The sequence below is a fragment of the Varanus komodoensis genome, unplaced genomic scaffold, assembly GCF_004798865.1.
Source record: "Varanus komodoensis strain SLA01 unplaced genomic scaffold, ASM479886v1 scaffold18_3, whole genome shotgun sequence".
Taxonomy (NCBI): Eukaryota; Metazoa; Chordata; class Lepidosauria; order Squamata; family Varanidae; genus Varanus; species Varanus komodoensis.
In genome coordinates, this window is record NW_025335549.1 from 11,773,238 (window position 1) to 11,792,399 (window position 19,162).

The following is a 19,162-nucleotide window of genomic DNA, read 5'->3' on the forward strand; positions in this document are numbered from 1 at the left end:
GCATCCTACTGCAAAGAGTGGCAAACACAAAGCCTTGACTAGTCTGTGTAGTTTTGTCTGACAGGAAAAAACAAAACTGCAAAATGAGCTAAACCTTGCCAGCTACTTTGCCTTGGATAACTTACTTGGCTTTTCTGCATGTGGAATTTGGAACACTTCTCTTTTCTTTTCTTTGCATTGTATGCACTAACTTGGCATATGATGTGAGGCAGCTTAGTGCAGAATTTACACAACAGTACAAAGCAGTTTAAAAACCATCGACTTCGGAGTCCAGTAGAGTCCATCAGCAGCAAGCTGCCCTGCTGATGACCGAAAGAAAGCAGGGGATAGGAAACAGCAGCTCTTGTGTTAACCTGAGAGCACTATACTGCATCCCGAAGGAGCAGAACTTTCTTGGGTCAGTTCCCTTCTGGGGAACAGAGCACTGGGTACTTTAATGCTGCTACACACTGCGTAAGCAAGAGCAGACCTGGTCATTATAGGTTGCTCAGAAGGAAGCAGCAAGCTGTCCCCCGAAGGCTGCTTTTTGACAGCGAGCTGCATAGAGAAATAAAAATAATGTGTTTGTTTCCCAGCAGCTCATTACTTTCCCTCAGCCCCTCTCTAAGCCCCTTCTAACACTTTCTCCATGCATGTGCCTCCTGGCCAGACTGGAGTAGCAATGTCCTTCTGGAAGGCTGCTTTGGAGGCTACTTGGAGTGAGCAGGGCAGATGCCTCTAAAAGGAGGAGGGCCAACTTCTTTCCATTCTCTTAACTTCAAGATTACTCACAGTTCTTCTTCCTTTATGCACTCCTACTTCACCTTCCTCTCCCCTTCCCCCCCCCCCCCCGCGGCTGGGGAAGGCTGGGAGCCAGGGGGCTTTTTCCTGTTGAAACAGGCACAGGGGCTGGGGCCTTACTCTGTCCAAGGGCAACAGCACTGACTGCAGTTACTGGCTACTCCACAGGGCAAAAAGGAAGCAGCAGGACCTCCGGCAATGTAGAGCCCTGTGAGACCAGGGGAAGGATGCATTGGCTTTTGGGGCAAAGCAGAGGAAGGAAAGGGGCAGGGGCTGCCGTGCTGTGGGGTGAAGCCCTAGAGGCAGTGGGAGGAAGCAGGGAGGAGAGTTGGATTCTCTCTTTAGCAGCAGGCGATTCTTTTGGTAGCCTCTTTGGCAGTAAAGGGGAAGCCATGGGGGCCTGCACAAATGGCCCCCAAAGACCACATTTTTAGAATGCTTTGAACCTGCATTCCCTTGTCATTGACCTTCAGAGATAGAAAAGGAGAGAATGATGGAGGTGGGGGAGCATAAGCCCCTTTGCAGGGCATGCCCAATTGTGATGAACAAGCAGTGATATAAATATCACAATAAAATTACTGTGCACACTTTGTTTCTGGGTTAGAAAGATGGTTATAATTTATTCTAAGCAGGTTTTTGAAACATCTGCAAGGACAATATAATAGTGCGATCATTTGTCTCCCATTTTCTAACAGTCTGAAATCTGCACATAATAAACAAATATTTGAGATATTGACATTTAAAGTTCAGTTCTCATGTCTTCATTTAAAGATTCCGTATTGTCTCTTCTAAGGGCCGTACCAGACCTGCTTGTTTGACTCAAAAGGGTGGTGGGGGGTTGTTTCATAGATCAAAATGAGTGCACAAAGGATGGAAGCAAGAACTTCCACTTGTCTCCATTCTCTACGATCTTTTCACGCCATAATACTTTTTCATGTCTTTCTTTAGCCTGTCTCTGATATTGGATGTGAGCCAGTCTGGGACAAAAAGAATCCGATAGTATCACAACTAGAGATGATAGACAAATTTGGGTGGGTCCATATGTCAATAAAATTTTTCATAACCAAATGTCTCACTTTCAAACCAGTATGTGAAGTAAAACAGAGCAATCCTTCCAAATGCACATCTCTCCATTTTGCAACAGAGTAGTCCAGTCGCACAAAAGTTGAAAATATTTGTGAAAACAGGGTCCAGAAATGCATTGCGTTAGGAAACCTGCTTGCAAGAAGGTCATAGATTAGGCAACATTTGTGTAAAAGGCATGTTAGGAGAAATGAAAAGGAGACATCCCGTAACTTAAAACACAGTCGCCACTGCTAATCACAATGGCAACAGTGCAGAACCTTTTTCAACCCCAAGGCCAAATTCCATTTCAGAGAAGCTTTCAGAGGCCACCTTCCCATCGCCCTGTGATAGCTGAAGCAGATTCAGAGTTAGAGCAAATCCAAAAGGCAAGCCAATAAATCAGGCAAATGGTCAAACACAACGGTATCGGCCCAGTTACTGGATCGGGCCAGTATAGCCAGACTGTATGAGCCAAGCACGGAATCAGGATGAGATACAAGCAAAGGGAGCACAGAGTTAAGTAGTCAGATCCAAGACACAATTTAAAAGCCGAGTCATACAGAAGGTCAAGTTTCAATCACAGACTAGGTCTGGAAAGCAAGGCATTGGAGCTGAAAGAACAATGTGGTTCCAGCACTGGCTAGAGTGAAACTGAACGCTTAGCTGCAGTGCATTATGGGATCTCCACCAAAAGACCTCCTGGGAAGGACGGCTTTGCTCTCAAGAAGTCCTCTTTTTAATTGTGCATTTCTCAAAGGATCCTATTGACTGGAAGTGCAACACCAGTGAAAGAAGTATGTTTCTGCTTGAAGTTCTTACTAACACAGCAGAATTTAGGAGAAGAATTTCAGCCTTCTAGAAAGTAAGAAAAATGCACAAGGGTTTGCGTTGCTGCCTGGGCCTGCCTTTCCTTTAAAGATTTCGGTTTAGCAGAATTTAAAATGGAGTGAACACTAGAGGGTGGAATCAGTACTGGCAGGGGAGGATTGGATTCCTGAACTAAACAGTCTTTTCCATCTCTAGTTAGCACTCTTTTGTAGCTTAATGCTTAATTATATATGAGTATTTTATAAGCCCATTTAATTTCCCAGACCCAAACATGCTTAATTAAGCAAGAGGCTTTGAAAAGTAACTTTATAACAATCAAAATGAGATGAGATATTGGAAGCAACGAGCAGAGAAGGAAGCAAGAAAGCTAGAAAGATAGGTAGCTGAGGTTAAGTCCTGTGACTACTCAATGAAGGACTGAATTTGATCATTATTAATATCAGGAAAGGTGCAGCCAAAGGAAAGCAAGCATGGGACTACAATCCCTTTGGAACAATCTATCATCCACCAAAAAGGATGTCTATGGAAATTACTGGAATTGATGCCTGTTTTTTGAACTGAGTTAGTAGCAGCAGGAGCAGAAAGATATAACAGATCTTCAACGGAGGAAGGGCTATTATGCAAAAACATCTTTAGAGGAAGAGCTTTCTTGTTTCTGCAACAGAGAAGGAAAGACTTAAGTCCTCTCTCTATTACGTCTTTCTCCCCAAAACCTATTAACTCCCCACCTGGGGATGCTATTAGCACTTTTAAAATCTGCATGGCAAATGCAAAGATGCTCTTGAAACTGCTTCAACAGTCTCCATGAAGCAGGAATGCAAGCGATTTCTTTGATGTGCTGCAAAATATCACATCTAGTCACTCTTAAGTTCTCCATTTGCTTTGTGATGGTGCTTTTTAGGATGGGACTCTCGAGTCTTCTAGGTGATAAGCTGTTTGACATTAGCATAATTCTTTCTTCGCCACAGTAACTGAAGTAATTTATTCACATTCCAAATGCTACACTATAATTTGACAAAGTATGACCAATATTTGATGGATCAGTTGGCAACTGAGATATAGATATCTGTCTATCTCCTGGCTTGTTTCTCTGCCTATTTGCTTTTTCACACATTCAAGGCTACTCCTAACACATTTAAAACAAAACACTCCATTTTCAATAGCTCTCTGTGTATGTGTGTTTAGAAAACTAGAAAATAGAATATACTGGCATAAACAGATCAGACACCAAATTCACTGTGTTAGCAGAGTAACTTCAGCTCCACAAGCAAAATGACTGTCAGACAGAAAGGTCTTTGACCAAATGGTGCAGATGAAAGACCAAAAAAAAAGGGGGGGGGGATAGATCCATTCTAAGATGAGAATTCCAATTTCCTTGCTAACTAATTCTCAGCTACTGATAGGGCATGGAAGAAATTCCCCTCAATAGATCTCAGTCCGTGGTGAAGAAATGGCCAACTATCTCTTCCTATGTTGACTCAAAAAAGGCAGAGATTTTTGCCTTTCCAGAGCAGCAGTGGTCTTTTGTTTTGCTTTATATTCCACCATTTCTCTTGCAGGTAACCCCAGGGGCATACCTGGTCCCTCCTCTTCTTCACCCTGTTCTTAGAGCAGCTTTGAGAGGCAGGTTAGGCTGAGGTTAAGTGACTAGCCAGATTTGTTAGACACTGGGGAACATTTTGTGAAAGCCGGGTCTGTACAGGTGGGATAGGCTCCACTTGGACCTGAATGGAACCAGACTGCTGGCACATAACGTAAAAAGGTGGGGGAAAGACAGCAGACGCTGAGAAGCTTCTGCTTGTGGTCAAATCATCTCAAGTGGACAAAGGGAGGAAGCGTCTGATTGCCCAAACATGGGAGGGGAGGAAATAGGGCAACAAGGTGAAATGAGACATGATGACCAGCTGGAGAGGAATGAGTACCAGAACAAACATGACACACGTCTGGAGAGGGACAATGGATTTAGGTAATCCAAATAATCTCTAGTGGATGAAGGGGAGGAAGTTCCAGATTGCCCAGCTGTAGGAGGTAACAAGGTTAGAGTAATGGAGAGGGCAAAGTGCCCAGGACATCATGTAAGACATAAATGTTGTGGAGCCATTAGGTAACAGTGACCATGCTGGTGCCAGACTTAATATACAGTTGGGTGGAAGACTGCCAAAGAGGTCAAGCACGGTTGCATTTGACTTTGAGAAGAGGAAACTTCTCAAAAATGAGGGAGCTGGTAGATGAAAAATCTAGGCTGTGCCTTATAATTAAAGCATTCCTTCTGTCTTTTGACACCTCTGTTAACCTACTGGGGTCTAGAAAAGGGCATCTATGTTCAGGATCTCTAAACTCAAATAAGCAGGCTACTGAGGGAATTCACCCTGGTTTATTCCATGTGAATCAGAACTAGAAAAAATAATGAGGCATAATTCATTAGGACTAGTTCAGCTCAACTGAAATGAGGATGGCTTAGGGGGTTGTTTCCACAGATGATGCCCAGTAAACAGCCAACAGTAACAATCGACTCATGGAAACAGAAGAACCAACATTATCAAAATGAGCTAAACATACATTTTCAGTAGTTCCAGTGATCACGTGGAGGCCATCATATGTTGACTTGATATACATTCCCTGAGAAAGAAGGAGATAAGAATAATTAATGTCCACAGGTGGAGAACAGCAGATGAACAAACGGGACCTGCCACAAAAAGTTGCAGTGTGGTTTAGAGTATTATGCAGGCAACTCTTTTGCAGAATACACCATTTCTTTTCTTGTTCTCCCTGGTTTTCCACCCAACCAGTAGCATCTCATTGTGAACCCATGGTCATAGGAAGTACATGGACTTTAAAGGTTCACAGCACTCTTTCTTTCTGATGAGAGAGTAGTACTATGTGTCCTTAAACTTGCTTATCTCAGCCTCAAGCTTATTGGTCCTTAAAATGGATCCAAGGGTGAAAGTAGCTTTGTTTGCTCACATCACCAAAATATTATTCCTGCTGAAATTGAGCGTGAAGGGCTTCAAAATGATCTTTCTGAATAGCCCACATAGCTACATAAATTCTTCATGTTGTCATTACCAGAAGCTCAGAACCAACTAGAAATGCGTAAGGGTTTCTTTTGGCTGAACTTGTCCAAAGCAAAAGGACTAGATTTGTATTTCCCGAATTACACAGATCAGAACAAATATCCATTTGTTTATGTACTTCTTGGAATTTTAGGAGATAGTTCTTGGATCAAAAAACATAAACAAAAGCTTTATAGAAGTATATATTTTTTTAATTGATGCATGCACCACATTTCTACCAAAAATACTGAAAATGCATTGAAGAAATGTGCATTGGTGAAAATGTGTATTTGAAAATAATGCATGCTTCTGTACATTTTAAAATTAAAAGATGCTGACTGGGGAGGAAATGGGATGGAATGGCCTGATGTGCAAACAGATGTGACACTGAAACATGGGACCTAGGTCCGAATGCACTTCTCCCCATTGAACCCTGCTTCTAAAGGACATCTGATGGCCCAGTCTTGGCCATAGGCTACTGGCTAGATGACCTCTGGTTTGCTCTGGTGAGGCAGTTCTCACCTAAAGTGAAAGAAGCAGCATTCTAGAGGAGGAGTATGTGAGGGATTCCATCGGAAAGCAGACATCCCTATGATTGGCTTGGTTCGGGTCCCCAGATTCTGGTTCACAGCCCATGTGCTAGTGCCAATGTATTGCAGTACAAGTCAAACCAGCAAACAGAAGTCCATCTGTAAGAAGACTGTGATTGGCATCCTTATTTTTCAGACTGCCTATGGAATTTTTACAAGTCAGCATTGGGAAAGTATGTGAGTAACAGTATTTTGCCAAATAGCAGTGGACCACCTGTTTGGGGTGGTGTTTTGGACAACAATAGGCCAAGTATGGCAGTTCTCAAGATTCTCACAAAAAGTGCTAAGCCCTTGTGTTTTTCAAGAGCCATTTCCTGGGAGGGTGGGTTTCCCTGTTGCACAACATCTGTATTCTAGAGCTGATGGCTAAGTATTCTTTCCTTGGTTTTAAGTCTATTTGCAGGCGAAACATGTTTTGCTGGTTGGAAGGGATATTTAAGCAAATTTTCCTGCTACTTTCCCCTAATTTGGACAATTGTGATGATATATCAATTCTTCCTCCCTCCCTCCCTCTTGATGGTTAGTGGCTGGCAGTAGTCATCTTTTCCCAGAATGCCCGGGATGCAGTTTCATTCCTGGGAATTCTGGGTGAAAATGGTGACTGTTAAACAAAATGAGGAATTGTTGTTAGGTTGCTAAGTTGCAAAGAAAGAAAAGATCACTGTGACTTGAATAACACATCTGCTGAACACTTTGAAGAAATTTGTTTCCGCAAAACAGGAGGTTGTTTTGTTTTTATGGTGGGAGTTTCTGACTCCCAGAAAAGTTGAATAGACACGTCTCATTCAAGAACATTCAGCTCAGCGCTTTCAGAATTCCTTTGAAGAGCTTGACTCTGCTGTGACTTACAATGAACAATGTAAACTCTGCAGGAGGTCAGAAGCAAGTTAGACAAGAATGAACAAAACTCGCTAGATTAAAATGAAGAAACTTCGAGAATCTATATATACACCACTGAGTTTGAGGACAAAGATACACTAAGTGTTAAAGAGGTACGCTATGAGCTCTTGCATCCAGAGATGAATAGTCCTGACAGGGTGCTAGGGTTCTGACTGCTCCCACCATCGTTCTGCCAAGGAGATTTCTAATATAAAAGGAAAATAGGCTTGTTTTCTCAACCTTTGGGGGGGAAATGTATGAATCTACCTGAGAGCTGAAATGCAATTCTGTCCTAAAAAGCTTCCCATCCCCTTGATCCTCAAACAGAAAGCTAACAAGCAAGCTTGTGCTCTTTCCAGCCATTATAGTTTCCTGTGAAAAGTAAAAGATGCCAGTGGGAGAAAAATAGAACTTCAAAATGAGAAGCATAAATGTGAATAAGATTAAACAACAAACAGTGTTTTTATCAGCAGAACCTACTTCTGTCATCTTCTCCACACTAGTGCATGGAGCATCATCTCATTATGAAGTTGATGGAGATTTATACACTGGCTTTATTCAGCTTGCCTTCCCTATATACCAATAGATGCACTTCTCTGTATTTTCTAGAACAGCCTTTTCCAAGCTGGTGCCCTCCAGATGTTTTAGAATAGAACTCTCATCAGTCACAACTAAGGATGTGAGAGGAGAGGATGTAAGGGTGTGTGTGAAAATGTAATACCTTTTGCCAATTTATTTCCTTCCCCAGATTCCAACCTGCCAACTCTGCACTTTTCTAAAACTGCCTGTAATTTGCACAATTAAAGAAAGAACGGCTAAGGAAGTTTGCCACCCTGTGAAAATTGGAAGATGAAAAGTGTGTCCCCCTTGCATGATTTGCCACAAAATGCACTAGGCCCATGTGCTTGTACATCCAGGTTTGCACAAACTGGCTAATTTTACCCAAACACACTAGGATGTTGTGCCCTTTTGGGTTTCCGTTTGCACAAATTGGCTGATTCTATGCATAACTCCTTGGCAGGGTTTTGATTTTTATTTATCTTTTTGGCCTATCTTAAGAGATGGAAGTTGGCCAAACTCTCCCGGCTCAACCCACATCCAAGTCATCCGTTCTCAAGTGGGCTTGAAGTCCACAAAGCAAACAAGAGACAGATTTCCATTTTGCCACATTCCTATGCCCAGCCAACATGTCAGGCATGATGGAAGATTGTTGTTGTTGTTGTTGTTGTTGTTGTTATTATTATTAGAACATTTCTATGATACAGTACAAGGCATCTGAAAATTGGAGGAGATAGCTTTGACTCCCTTTATTCACTTTTTTAAAATTTAGGAGATATATCCCACTACAACCACTTGAAGCTTACCAAAAACATGGATTCCAAAACGTCAAGGCGGCAGCTAACGTTATCCTTATTGGATGGAGATTCAACAGAAGGAGGATGGGGCTATTGGGGTCACACTAACTCTGAGCATTAACCATGTTGGCTGCATTTATGGGTGTTGTAGTCTAAAACGTTGAGAGTGTACCAGATTGCCTACTGTACTTATGGAATGCACTCCCCAGAGAGGTCCGCCTGGCGCCGTCGTTATTTGTTTTTCAGCGCCAGGCCAAGACCTTTTTATTTAAATGTTATTTTAATTGTTGAATTTATTTATTGATTTTATATTTATGCCAGGATGTCTCCAGATTTTATGTATTTGTATAGTTATTTATTTGTATTGGAAGCCACCCCGAGGCTTTTGCGAATGGGGCAGCATATACGTGTTCCAAGTAAATAAATAAATATAAATAAATACTCTACGCCACATTCTCCAGAAGAAACCACTCTGTTTTTGCCAGGGCCCCGATGCTCCCCAGAACCTGCTCATCATCACAAGGAAGCAGCTGTCAGAGATGCAAAATAGTTCCGTGACTCTGCAAGACTGGGAGGCTAGTTCAGTTCAGGAGAGATCAAAGGGACTCGGAGAGCAGCCTCTTCCCGTGAGCAGTGGTGACTGGGACATGCTCTTGGATCCTCACTCGGCACCGGGCACACTGCCTGACCCTTTTGCAGGGATTCACGTTCCGACCATGGCCACCAGCAGAAGGCAAGCCTTTGCAAGGGCAGCTGCTTGCATGGAAGGCTTGATGCAACCCTGGGTGAGATGGGATTTTCCCATCAGGCAGACATCTTGCTAGAAGCAGCTGCTTGCAGAAAGATTTCCTACTGCAGATGTCCAGATGTGCACAAGGATCAGGCAGCGTGTGCTGGGAGTGCCTCACCACCCCCTAATACACATGTGGTCTCCTCCTCATATCAGTTCTTCTTGAAGGGGACCTTTGGCAGAGGCAGTTTGCCTGGAGCTAACCGAGGGCCTGCTATGCAGGCCTGGTTGACCTACCGAACAACCAAGAGCTACCAAAAGCTGCTGGGACGCATTTGTTGAAACACTCTTTAGGGTACAAAGTAGTTTACAAGAATAAACACAATCAAATCCACCAAAACAATGCACACAATAAAGACGAGGGGGCACTGTGCGCGGATTCAGTGGTCTGACCAATTTCTAAGCAGTGTCATGAAACAGCAGCTGAACAATTGGAATTTTTACAGCCATTTCTAAATGCAAGTAAGCAATGAACTGCAATTATCATCACAGCTTTAGACCCTGCTTTCTGGCAGTTACAGCTCCAGCTTTCTACATGGATAGACTGTGGAGCAGATTATGATTCAGAGAGTGATTTAAGACACAGTCCTATTGACTGGACTTCTGGGGCTTCCGTTCTACCAAAAGGAGCAGCGATGAGTGTCTCCAGCTGCCTGTCCATCTGCCCTGCATTTTTTCAAGATGAGTATCCCACCACCACTTTTTTCCCTATCCAGGTGAAGAAGAGAAGACAGTCAGGGAGACCTCAACCCGTGTTCTCCAGATCCTCGCCTCCCCAACCCAGTGAAACACCCCTTCCCCTCCCTTTCTGGAGGTTCCAATCAGGAAGAGGCAGCTGACATGGTCATTTCCATGCTGACCTCAAGGGGAAGGGCTCTCTAGGTCCCCTTCAGAGGTCGGAGTGTTGTATCCAATCTTGGAAGAGTCTCAGAAGCAATCCTAAGGTTGTTGGGATGCAGAGATCATAGGACTGCTCCTATAGACATCAGTTCAGTGGCATAACTCCTCTCCTTGCTGGGAAACGCTCACCATGTATTGGGAGGACTTGGGTCAAGGAGAGAGAGAATTCTAGTCAATGCTTCTTCATGGAGGGGAAACTGTATAACGTCTCCTTCCTGAAATAACTCTTGGTTGTTCTTACTGTTGTTGGTTGTTCTTACTGATGCTATTCACAATACCATCCATTCAGTTATAATCTATACGTTCCAACCAGGAAGCATTACTCTTACACAAATCCCATTAATGTAAATGGAGTCGGCACAGGAATGACGCTTGGTTGATTGCCTCCTATATTGACAAAATGCTGAGTGAAATGAAGCAAAAATAGCATATCATTCTGAAAGAGAGACCTCCCCATTGGTCACCAGGGAAATTTCATATATAGAGGATTTGCTTGCAGCAGTTCTTGCCAGACCGGGGAGACTGTGATAACACTGCTTGCTGGAATCCAAATGAAAATGAAATAAATTCTCCATATATCAGGCACTGTTGTGCCAAGGCGCTTGCTGGGTTAGGCTTGCACGCAGATGGGAGCTGGGATAGATAAAGCTGTCAGATGCCATTCCATTAATTTCTCATTTTTCTGTCATTAAATTCATTCTGTGCCATGTCCACATCATTTTGTGCTTTTTTCTTCTAGAAGTCTGCATGAAAACTCACTTTTCTCCTTATGTATTTTTTTGCAAATGAGTTCTCTTAACATTGTGTGCAAACCTTCACATTTCTCCTTTTAGGAGGTTTTGTATGCATATTTTAAAGTGCTAACTATGTTACAATATTTGGGAAAGTTTACATATCATTGCAAATCTATGCTCAGGTTTGTGCGGAAGTAGGATCTGTGGTGCTGGGAATTCTATTCCATTTGAATCCAAAGGAATTCCACACATTTCCATTCTGGTAAGTAGAAAGGGGCATTATCAGTCCCCTCCTCCCCCAATTCTGTAAAAGTTTTGCACATTTTTCCTAGGTTCTATCATCTGTGCAATTGGTGACTTGCACACATGGCAATTTGTACAGTGAGGGAATCTTAAAATGTGCACCAAGTATGTTCTGATTTTTAATTTTTAATTGACAATTGTGTGAAACCTGAAGAAACACATTCCCCTCTTGTAAATATCCTTGTCAGTTCCATTCCCTACACACAGTTCTTCATTTATCCCAGTGGAACAGTCCATACTTCTAAAAGAACTCGTTGTCTTTCTCTCCCCACCTGCCACCCACATTGTTGGGAAATGCCGAAGCGGAAGATGAAATGGACTGCATCACATAGAAATGCAAGGTAGCCGAACAAGGCAAGCTTGCTGAATTGGCCCAATTCCTCACTAAATAAAAATGTTTTTCTTAGTGATGGAAAGTCAGCCGAGAGGAAGACTAATGGTTCTTTAGTATCAGGGAGTTCTAGAGCCTGGATGTAGCCTGGGAAAAGGCCATCCCACAAGGGTCTCCCTGGAATATCATAAAACCAAGGCAGATTTAGGTAGGGAAGGCTTCCAAATCAGTTGAAGCTAAGAAACAGCCTACATTGGTTTGTGAATTCCTGGTATTCACAGATTTGCTTATGTGGGTTTGACCAAACAGAGGTTAAATATCTTCTCTCTTTCAGTTTTTTAGAGGTAGGAATTGTGAGAATAAGGTCGAAACACTCACTGATGCCCATTAGGCCTCCATTTGGCTGGTCCTTCAAATGCCCCTCGGAATGTTGCTCTGTCCTAATATCAGTTCATTCTGGAGAAAATAGCTTTGTTGTTTTGAAATTGTTTTACCTGTTTTATTTTTTTAATCTTCCTGGTTTAAACTTTTAGTAGAGAACTGCCCTGATGAGTTTTTATTGATGGGCTATAGTGAAATGTTTCAGGTAAGTCAGTTCATAAGCAAGGGATCCATCCGTTGTAGCTAGGTATCCTAAGCATTTGTATTATGGTAATAATTTTAGTCCAAAATGTCCAGCCTGTAATATTTCTAAATATTGCTTGGCCAGAAATGGAAACAACACAAAAGAATCACGTAAGTGCATGGTGCCCCGTTCCGTTTTAACACTTTTAAAATTAATCGGTTAAAAATCGTCTGTAGCTGAATACAGTTTTGTGGAGGTGTTACTTACCAAACCTTCACTGGGCATTATGCTGGTAAGGTGAACGACTTCCAGGTGAGCTGACTGAGACACCAAAGAGTCGGACGAGAGTGAGATGATGTGATCACAGATACCAGAGAGTGTTTTACACTGGGTGGAGAAAGAGGGAGAGAGAGAGAGAGATCATTGCAAGCAATTTAAGGGACACAGTGAATGACTAAAGTTTAAAAAATGTCTCCTGCATGAGTAACAATTCAGTAACATTGTACAATTCTAAAGGCACAATTACAACAAAGAAAAAGGGTAGAAGACAGCAGAGGAAGCCCACGTGGCTTCACAGAAAGCATAGAGATGATCTGAAAACAACCCCCAAAAAGACCTATATAGGAAGAATAAAGGCAGGGAGCACGTTCCATGGATGGCGGAGGTGACAAACAGGCAGACGCGTCCCTGGTTGGCAAGATAACAAGGCTGAGACTTGCTTAGTTTGGCCACATCATGTGATCAAACCCATTGAAAAAAGATATACTACTTGGAATGCTCAGTGGCAAGAGAAAACCAGGTCGCCAAAGAGCGAGGTGGTTAGGCTCCATCAAAAAGGATGCAGCCACAGCATAGCTCAGCTGAAAGAGGTGGCACGGAATCGGAAAGTGTGGTGAGATTTGGGCCATGGGATCTCTTATAGTCAGACATGACTGAACAGCTGAACAGAACAGGATGCAAGGATGGCATCAGGAAGGCTAAAGCTAGGAATGGATTGAGGCTAGTGAGAGATGTTAAAAGGATGAAAGAGAGAAATTTCTCTCAAAATGAAATGCTTGTAAGAAGTAACCATTCTGAACCCAAACCCATTATGCCTGGCCCATTTCAGGAAAAATTACACTCAACTTGTCATAAATTGAGTAAATTCTAGGCATGACAAATCACCAGAAACTACTGTTAGCATAATCTATAAAGAAATACAGTCTCACTGTGAATTACTGACACACAAGGCTATAATTATTAACATGACACATCAATACATTAAAAAGACCAACAACGGTGTATAAATAGCGACATTGTTGCAGTAACTCCTTTAGAGCCACTTGGCAGTCAATGATGGTTTATCATCTGTTCTGGGTTTTAATAACATGACATTTGGTGCAGATGGGGCAGAGTTGGGAATGAGTGTGGTAGTTACTCTGGGTGTGCACTCCCAGGTTGCACTGATCTGGACTCTGAGTCGGGGGATGAAGGGGGGGCTGGGAATTGGGGGCTTCAGCCTTTGAGGTGGGAGACATGGAGGAGCTTATCTCAAGGCCCCTCTCTCCAGGCTCCAAGGCAAGCTTTGGGAATAACCAAGATGTAGGACTGCTGAGAGGGGTCATGGGAGAGGAGTTCTCAGGACCAGATGATGTTGGTCCAATTCTTTACACCATGGCATGGTGTCAGGAGTGGAGAACCAGGCAACTAGGTTAGCATACAGAGAAAAGGCATGCTTGTTTCCAAACAGGCCACCCTGGAGGGTTAACCAAGAAGAATGAAGCGTTTGTACTTACCACATGAAGAATTTTGTTTTCTGTTTCATACACCGTGCAATCCTGTAACAACAGGAAGAGGGAAAACTATTTAAACTCCATAGTGATCCACTTTGCTTCAGCTTTGTTAACAACGTCTTGAAACACAACTCAGCATTATTACCGTGGCTGCATATAGATTGCCCTACATAAGGGTGCGGAACCATTTCAGTGGAGGGCCAAATTCCATTTGGGGAAGCTCTCGGAGACTGTTTTCCAGTGGACAACCATCCAAATGGGATGGTGTAAATTGGTGACCTGCGACAACCCAGCAGCCTTTTTGGCCCCTTCCAAACTCTGCTGATCTGTGATTTTACATTGGTGGTGGGGACAAATGCAAAAGGGGTAGAACAAAAACCACCAGCATCTTTCAGCTCAAAGCACCTTTTGCCAGGACTCAAAATGGAAGCCATGCTTGATAATAATTAACTAGCGCACACACATACTTAGTTAAACCTCAGACTGGCTAGAACAAGTCGACGTTCGCCTATGATAAATTATATTATCAAGGACCAGCAATGGATTCCAACTGACAACAAACTCCAGTTTTTGCTTGCTTGTTTTTTAATCTGTAGTTTAATTGATTTTTTATGGATTTTAGGGGCTGCCAAGTTTTTAGTTTTTATAATGCTTTTAATTGGATTGTGAGCTGCCTAGAGGTGCTGTGGCACAGCGAGCAGCATACAAATGTTTTAAATAAAATAAAGAAAGAAGAAAGAGTTGTAGGGTGGCTCCTTGCCCTCCAACATGCTACTTCAAGGGAAAACACATGCAGAGAACAAACAAACTATAAGAAAAGTGCCTCCTCCTAGTTCTGGTATTCTGTGATTCTGGATCCAATCTGCTTCTGTCCACCTGAGCTATACAATGGATCATTGAGGAAATGAGCAACATGTGACCCATGGATTCTCCAAGGCTCATGAGAATTGTGTGTGCAAACGCCTGTGTGTTGAAAGGAACACAAGTCAAGCTTGCCCGACCGTGTTCTCTCGGTGACAGGGTCATCCCTGATATGTGCAGAGTTGCGGTTCCTGTCAAAATATTCATCTTTGCTATATTTTTCCCCCTTGGTTCAGTCTTTTCCCCTGTGCCTGTCAGTCTCCCTGACATGCATAGGCATACAAGGCCTCAGTCACAGAAATATCCACAATCCGAATTTGCTTCACTTTGTTTGCTCCCCTTTCTGAGCAATACTGAAATTTATCAAGAAAGCCAACCCACAAAACAAACCATAAACCAACAACACAAAAGGAAAATACCACTCCAAATTGCATTCAGTTAAGTGCAGGAAGAAAAAAAGATCAAGCCAACCACTTGACATTGTGAGCGAAGTGCATCTGGAATTATCTTTTGTGTTTGTGTGCATTTACATGATAATTGCTCAGAAAGGTTCAGGTGCATCACTGCTTCCGTTTCAGTCCTGCGGTCTCTGATGCAGCCGCTCCTGCCTTAGTGGGACCTTGGAAGTGACAGCAAATGTCACTTACGCACAATTTCACCAATCATGCATCCACTTAAAATAGATCACTCCGGTGCTGCTGCTTTTCCTTCATGCTGCATGGAGGGAAATACTCAAACATGCATAAGTATACTTTTTCCTTTTTTTTAAAGCTTGCCTTCCCTGCGCAGGGTGGTCTGGTCCTCACAACAGTTGGAAAAAGCAGATGAACAGCCAGGGTTGCTGAAGGCAGGACAGGCACATTCAACGGACAGGGAAAGAAGAATGATTTTTCCCTGACTGCATATAGAAAGGCAGTTATCACTGAAAGCAGCACCTATTTATAAGATGAACATTGATTCTACCTTTTAGAAACCTGAAGTCTACTGCAGAACTGGTTCACACGTGCCTGAAATTGCTTCTGCCGGGGGCTTTCTGCTCACACATGGCTCCCACACATGTGTATAGAACTTTTACCAGCAGTGAGCAACTTCTATCCCTAGATCTAAATGCAATACGTGGCCTAATTTAATGTGGCACTTGGCCTAAATTCAGAAGCCTTTTGCAAGCTAAAAGTTTAGATCTCTAGCAAAAGTGTTCACAGATCACAGGGCAAAGAGGAAGGGTGGGAGGGAAAGAAGAGGATATTGAGGGTGAAGTGGGGGGAGGGGGAAGGTATTGCCAGAATAGAATAGAATAGAATGGAATAGAACAGAACAGAACAGAACAGAATAGAATAGAATAGAGTAGGAGTGCCAGAAAGACGATAGATATATGGCAGAAACTAAGAGACAAAATGTATTGGCCCCATCCATGTCTTTGCTGGCTTCAACTCCACACAGAGCTTCCATGAAGACAGAATGAAGATCCAGGGTGAACTTGGTAAACTTGAACCCTGGGATGAAAGCAACAGAATGAGATTCAGTAGGGACAGCTGCCAAGTCCTTCACCTAGGAAAGAAGCTAAATGCATTGATACAAGATGGGGAATATGTGGCTCAAGAGAGGTGAAAAAGAAAAGGAACTTGGAGTAATTACGGACAATAGGCTGACCCAACAATGTGATGCAACTACCAAAAGGGCAAATGCCATTTTGGGATGCGTTAACCGAAGTATTACTTTCAAATCATGAGAAGTAGCAGTTCCCCTATAATCCTCACTAGTCAGACCTCACCTGGAATACTGTGTCCAGTTCTGGGCACCAATGTAGAAAGATGTAGAAAAATTAGAAAGGGTCCAGTGGAGGGCAACAAAAATGATTCAGGGTTGGAAACAGTGCCCTGTGAAAAGAGACTTAGAGGACTGGGCATGTTCATCCTTGAGAAGAGCAGACTGTGGGGTGGGGGGCATGATATCGTTCTATAAGTACTCAAAGGCTGTCAGAAAGAGGAAGGGCAAGATCTCTTCTTGCTGATGCCAGAGTGCAGGACACAGAATAATCAAATAAAGCTGTGACAACCCAGATTCAGGCTGGACATCAGGAAAAGCTTCCTCACTGCCAGAGCAATACGATAGTGGAGCCACTTGCCAAGAGAGGTGGTGGCTCTCCCACACTGGAGACATTCAGAAAGAAACTGGACAGCCATCTGAGTGGGATGGTGTAACGTGGTGTCCTGCAACAGCAGGGGGTTGGACCCGAAGGCCTTCAGGGCCCCTTCCAGCTCTACTCCTCTGTGATTCTATGTGGTCCCCAAGAGATTACCCCTGTGGGAATGTAGCTCTCATTAGAATAAAAATGTTCCCCATTCCTGCTTCATGCAGCTATTAATTAAATCCATACAGATGAGGAACGGCCCCCACCACCTCTTTCCCAGACTTTCTTCTCCACCCCCTGCCATCCATAGGACATATTCTGCTTAGAAGTGTCATGCCCACCAGGTTAATGATAAAATAAATAAAGATGGAAGCAAGGCAAGAATAGAAATTGCTGTTGGATGAGCAAAATGGAAGCAAGTTTCCAGCTGCTGACTCTCCCTAACCTATTATTTTGGAGTAACTGAATGCAACATTCCTTCCCTGAAAAAAAAGGCTTTTGTAGGAAGTACAGTTATTCTGAGCAAATCTGGTTCATCACCCCCAAGCATTATTCTAATGCTTTCTACCTGCCAGGTTATCTTCTTCAAACCAAACGTTCCACATGATTTTTACTCCAGCTCCTTCTTTAGATTTTCTCCCCTTTAAGCTGAAATGTCAGATGATTTCTTACAAGTCAAAGAGATCTGATATAATTGCATAGTGACTAGGAGGCTATCAAACTCTGGTGTTCAATATGGCTGTATGGGGGTGTACCAACCTTCAAAGCTTTCCCCCCTTCTTCATTTAAATGAAAAGAATTTTTATATAAAAAATTGCCATACTAAACATAGTGATATTTTTAATGCAGTGGCTTGGTTCTGAGTCTCTAACAGCATCTCCGAAACTAACGTTCATCTGAGAGGAAAATGCTTTGACTTGGGTAATCATTTCCATATTTTTAAAAAGGTACACACACACGCACACACAGTGACCTACTTCTCAATCTGCTGTAGAGCTGTGCCCTAAAACGTAATTCTATGTTTAGTGCTAGAATATATTAGGAATTATTATTATTGATATTATTTTCATTTTTATACCACCCCAAAATTAGAGCTCTCTGGGTGGTATAAATCAGTCCAAAAACTACAAAACAAAACAGAGAATAAAAATGCACTGAACACGTAAGGATAAAAGTTTTAAAAGTTTATAACAGCTAAAAAAGACAATAACAAGGAATAACTCTGCAAAATACCTGGGATGGTAATTCCCCCAAGCCAATCAGAGCCCAAGAAAGTTTTTAAAGGCCTTGGAGAAGAGGGTTAATTAACCTAGCACTGAAAAGAAGAGACATTTGGTACCAGCTGGGCCACAGTGGGGAGGTTGTTCCATGGAGAGGGGCCACCACTAAGAAAGTCTCCCCCCTTGTTGCCACCACCTGTGCTTCCCCTGGAGTTTGCACTCACAGGATGCACACAGAAGTTCAGTGCGATGTCTGAGTAGATCGTGGCTATGAGAGGTGCTCTCCCAGGCACTGTGGCCATAAACCATACAAGACCCTCATCCCGTCCATTGTTGCAGCCAGACTCCAGTTCAGCACATCCACAGCCTCACCTGCTGATGATGAAAAGGAGAAATAGAGCTGCGTGTCATCAGTATCCTGATGTCAAAGCACTCCAGAAGTCCAGATGACCTCACTGAGCAGGTTCATGTCACTAATAAATAGCATGGGGGGACAGAACCAGACCCCGGAGGAACTCCATGCTGGAGAACCTTGGGGGCTGAGCAATATTTAAAGCCCTCCAGATGAATTCCATGCTGCAGCAGTTCGCTTTCCTCCCAGGAAAAGAAAGCCTGCAATTCCCATCACACCATAGCCAGCTCTTCTAGCAGGAGCATGCTGGGAGTGGTAGGCCATTTTCTATCTAAACTTGCATAGGATTGTTCCCTTCATTTATATTAAAATGTCTAGGGGTGGGGGAGAGCAAACAAACCCTTTAAAACCATTGTTTAGTAAGCATTACTGAGATACTCAAATTGCAGTTCTGGTTGTTTTCATGCTTTTCTTGCATGCTCCCATTTCTCTTTGGTAATTTGAATTTATTGAAGGGAATCCAAAAGATAATTTGTAAAATTAAATACCTCAGTAGTGCAATCTAACTATACAGACAAGCACGCATGTGAACCTAAACAATTATGTTGTTACTCAAGAGATTTTTTTTTAATTAAAAGATCGTTTTCCTTTAA

At 42.8% G+C, this 19,162-nt stretch overlaps 1 protein-coding gene across 1 annotated transcript in view; it reads right to left on the minus strand.

Moving 5' to 3' along the window:
- LOC123021920 (connector enhancer of kinase suppressor of ras 2-like) overlaps positions 1-19,162 on the minus strand; it is a 136,980-nt gene that overhangs the window by 98,324 nt on the left and 19,494 nt on the right. Inside the window, exons 5-7 of the mRNA XM_044427176.1 lie at positions 13,949-13,990; positions 12,441-12,560; positions 5,233-5,292 (exon numbers count right to left, since the gene is read on the minus strand). Of these exons, the coding sequence (XP_044283111.1) occupies positions 5,233-5,292; positions 12,441-12,560; positions 13,949-13,990 (222 nt within the window). The remainder of the gene's footprint in view (positions 1-5,232; positions 5,293-12,440; positions 12,561-13,948; positions 13,991-19,162) is intronic.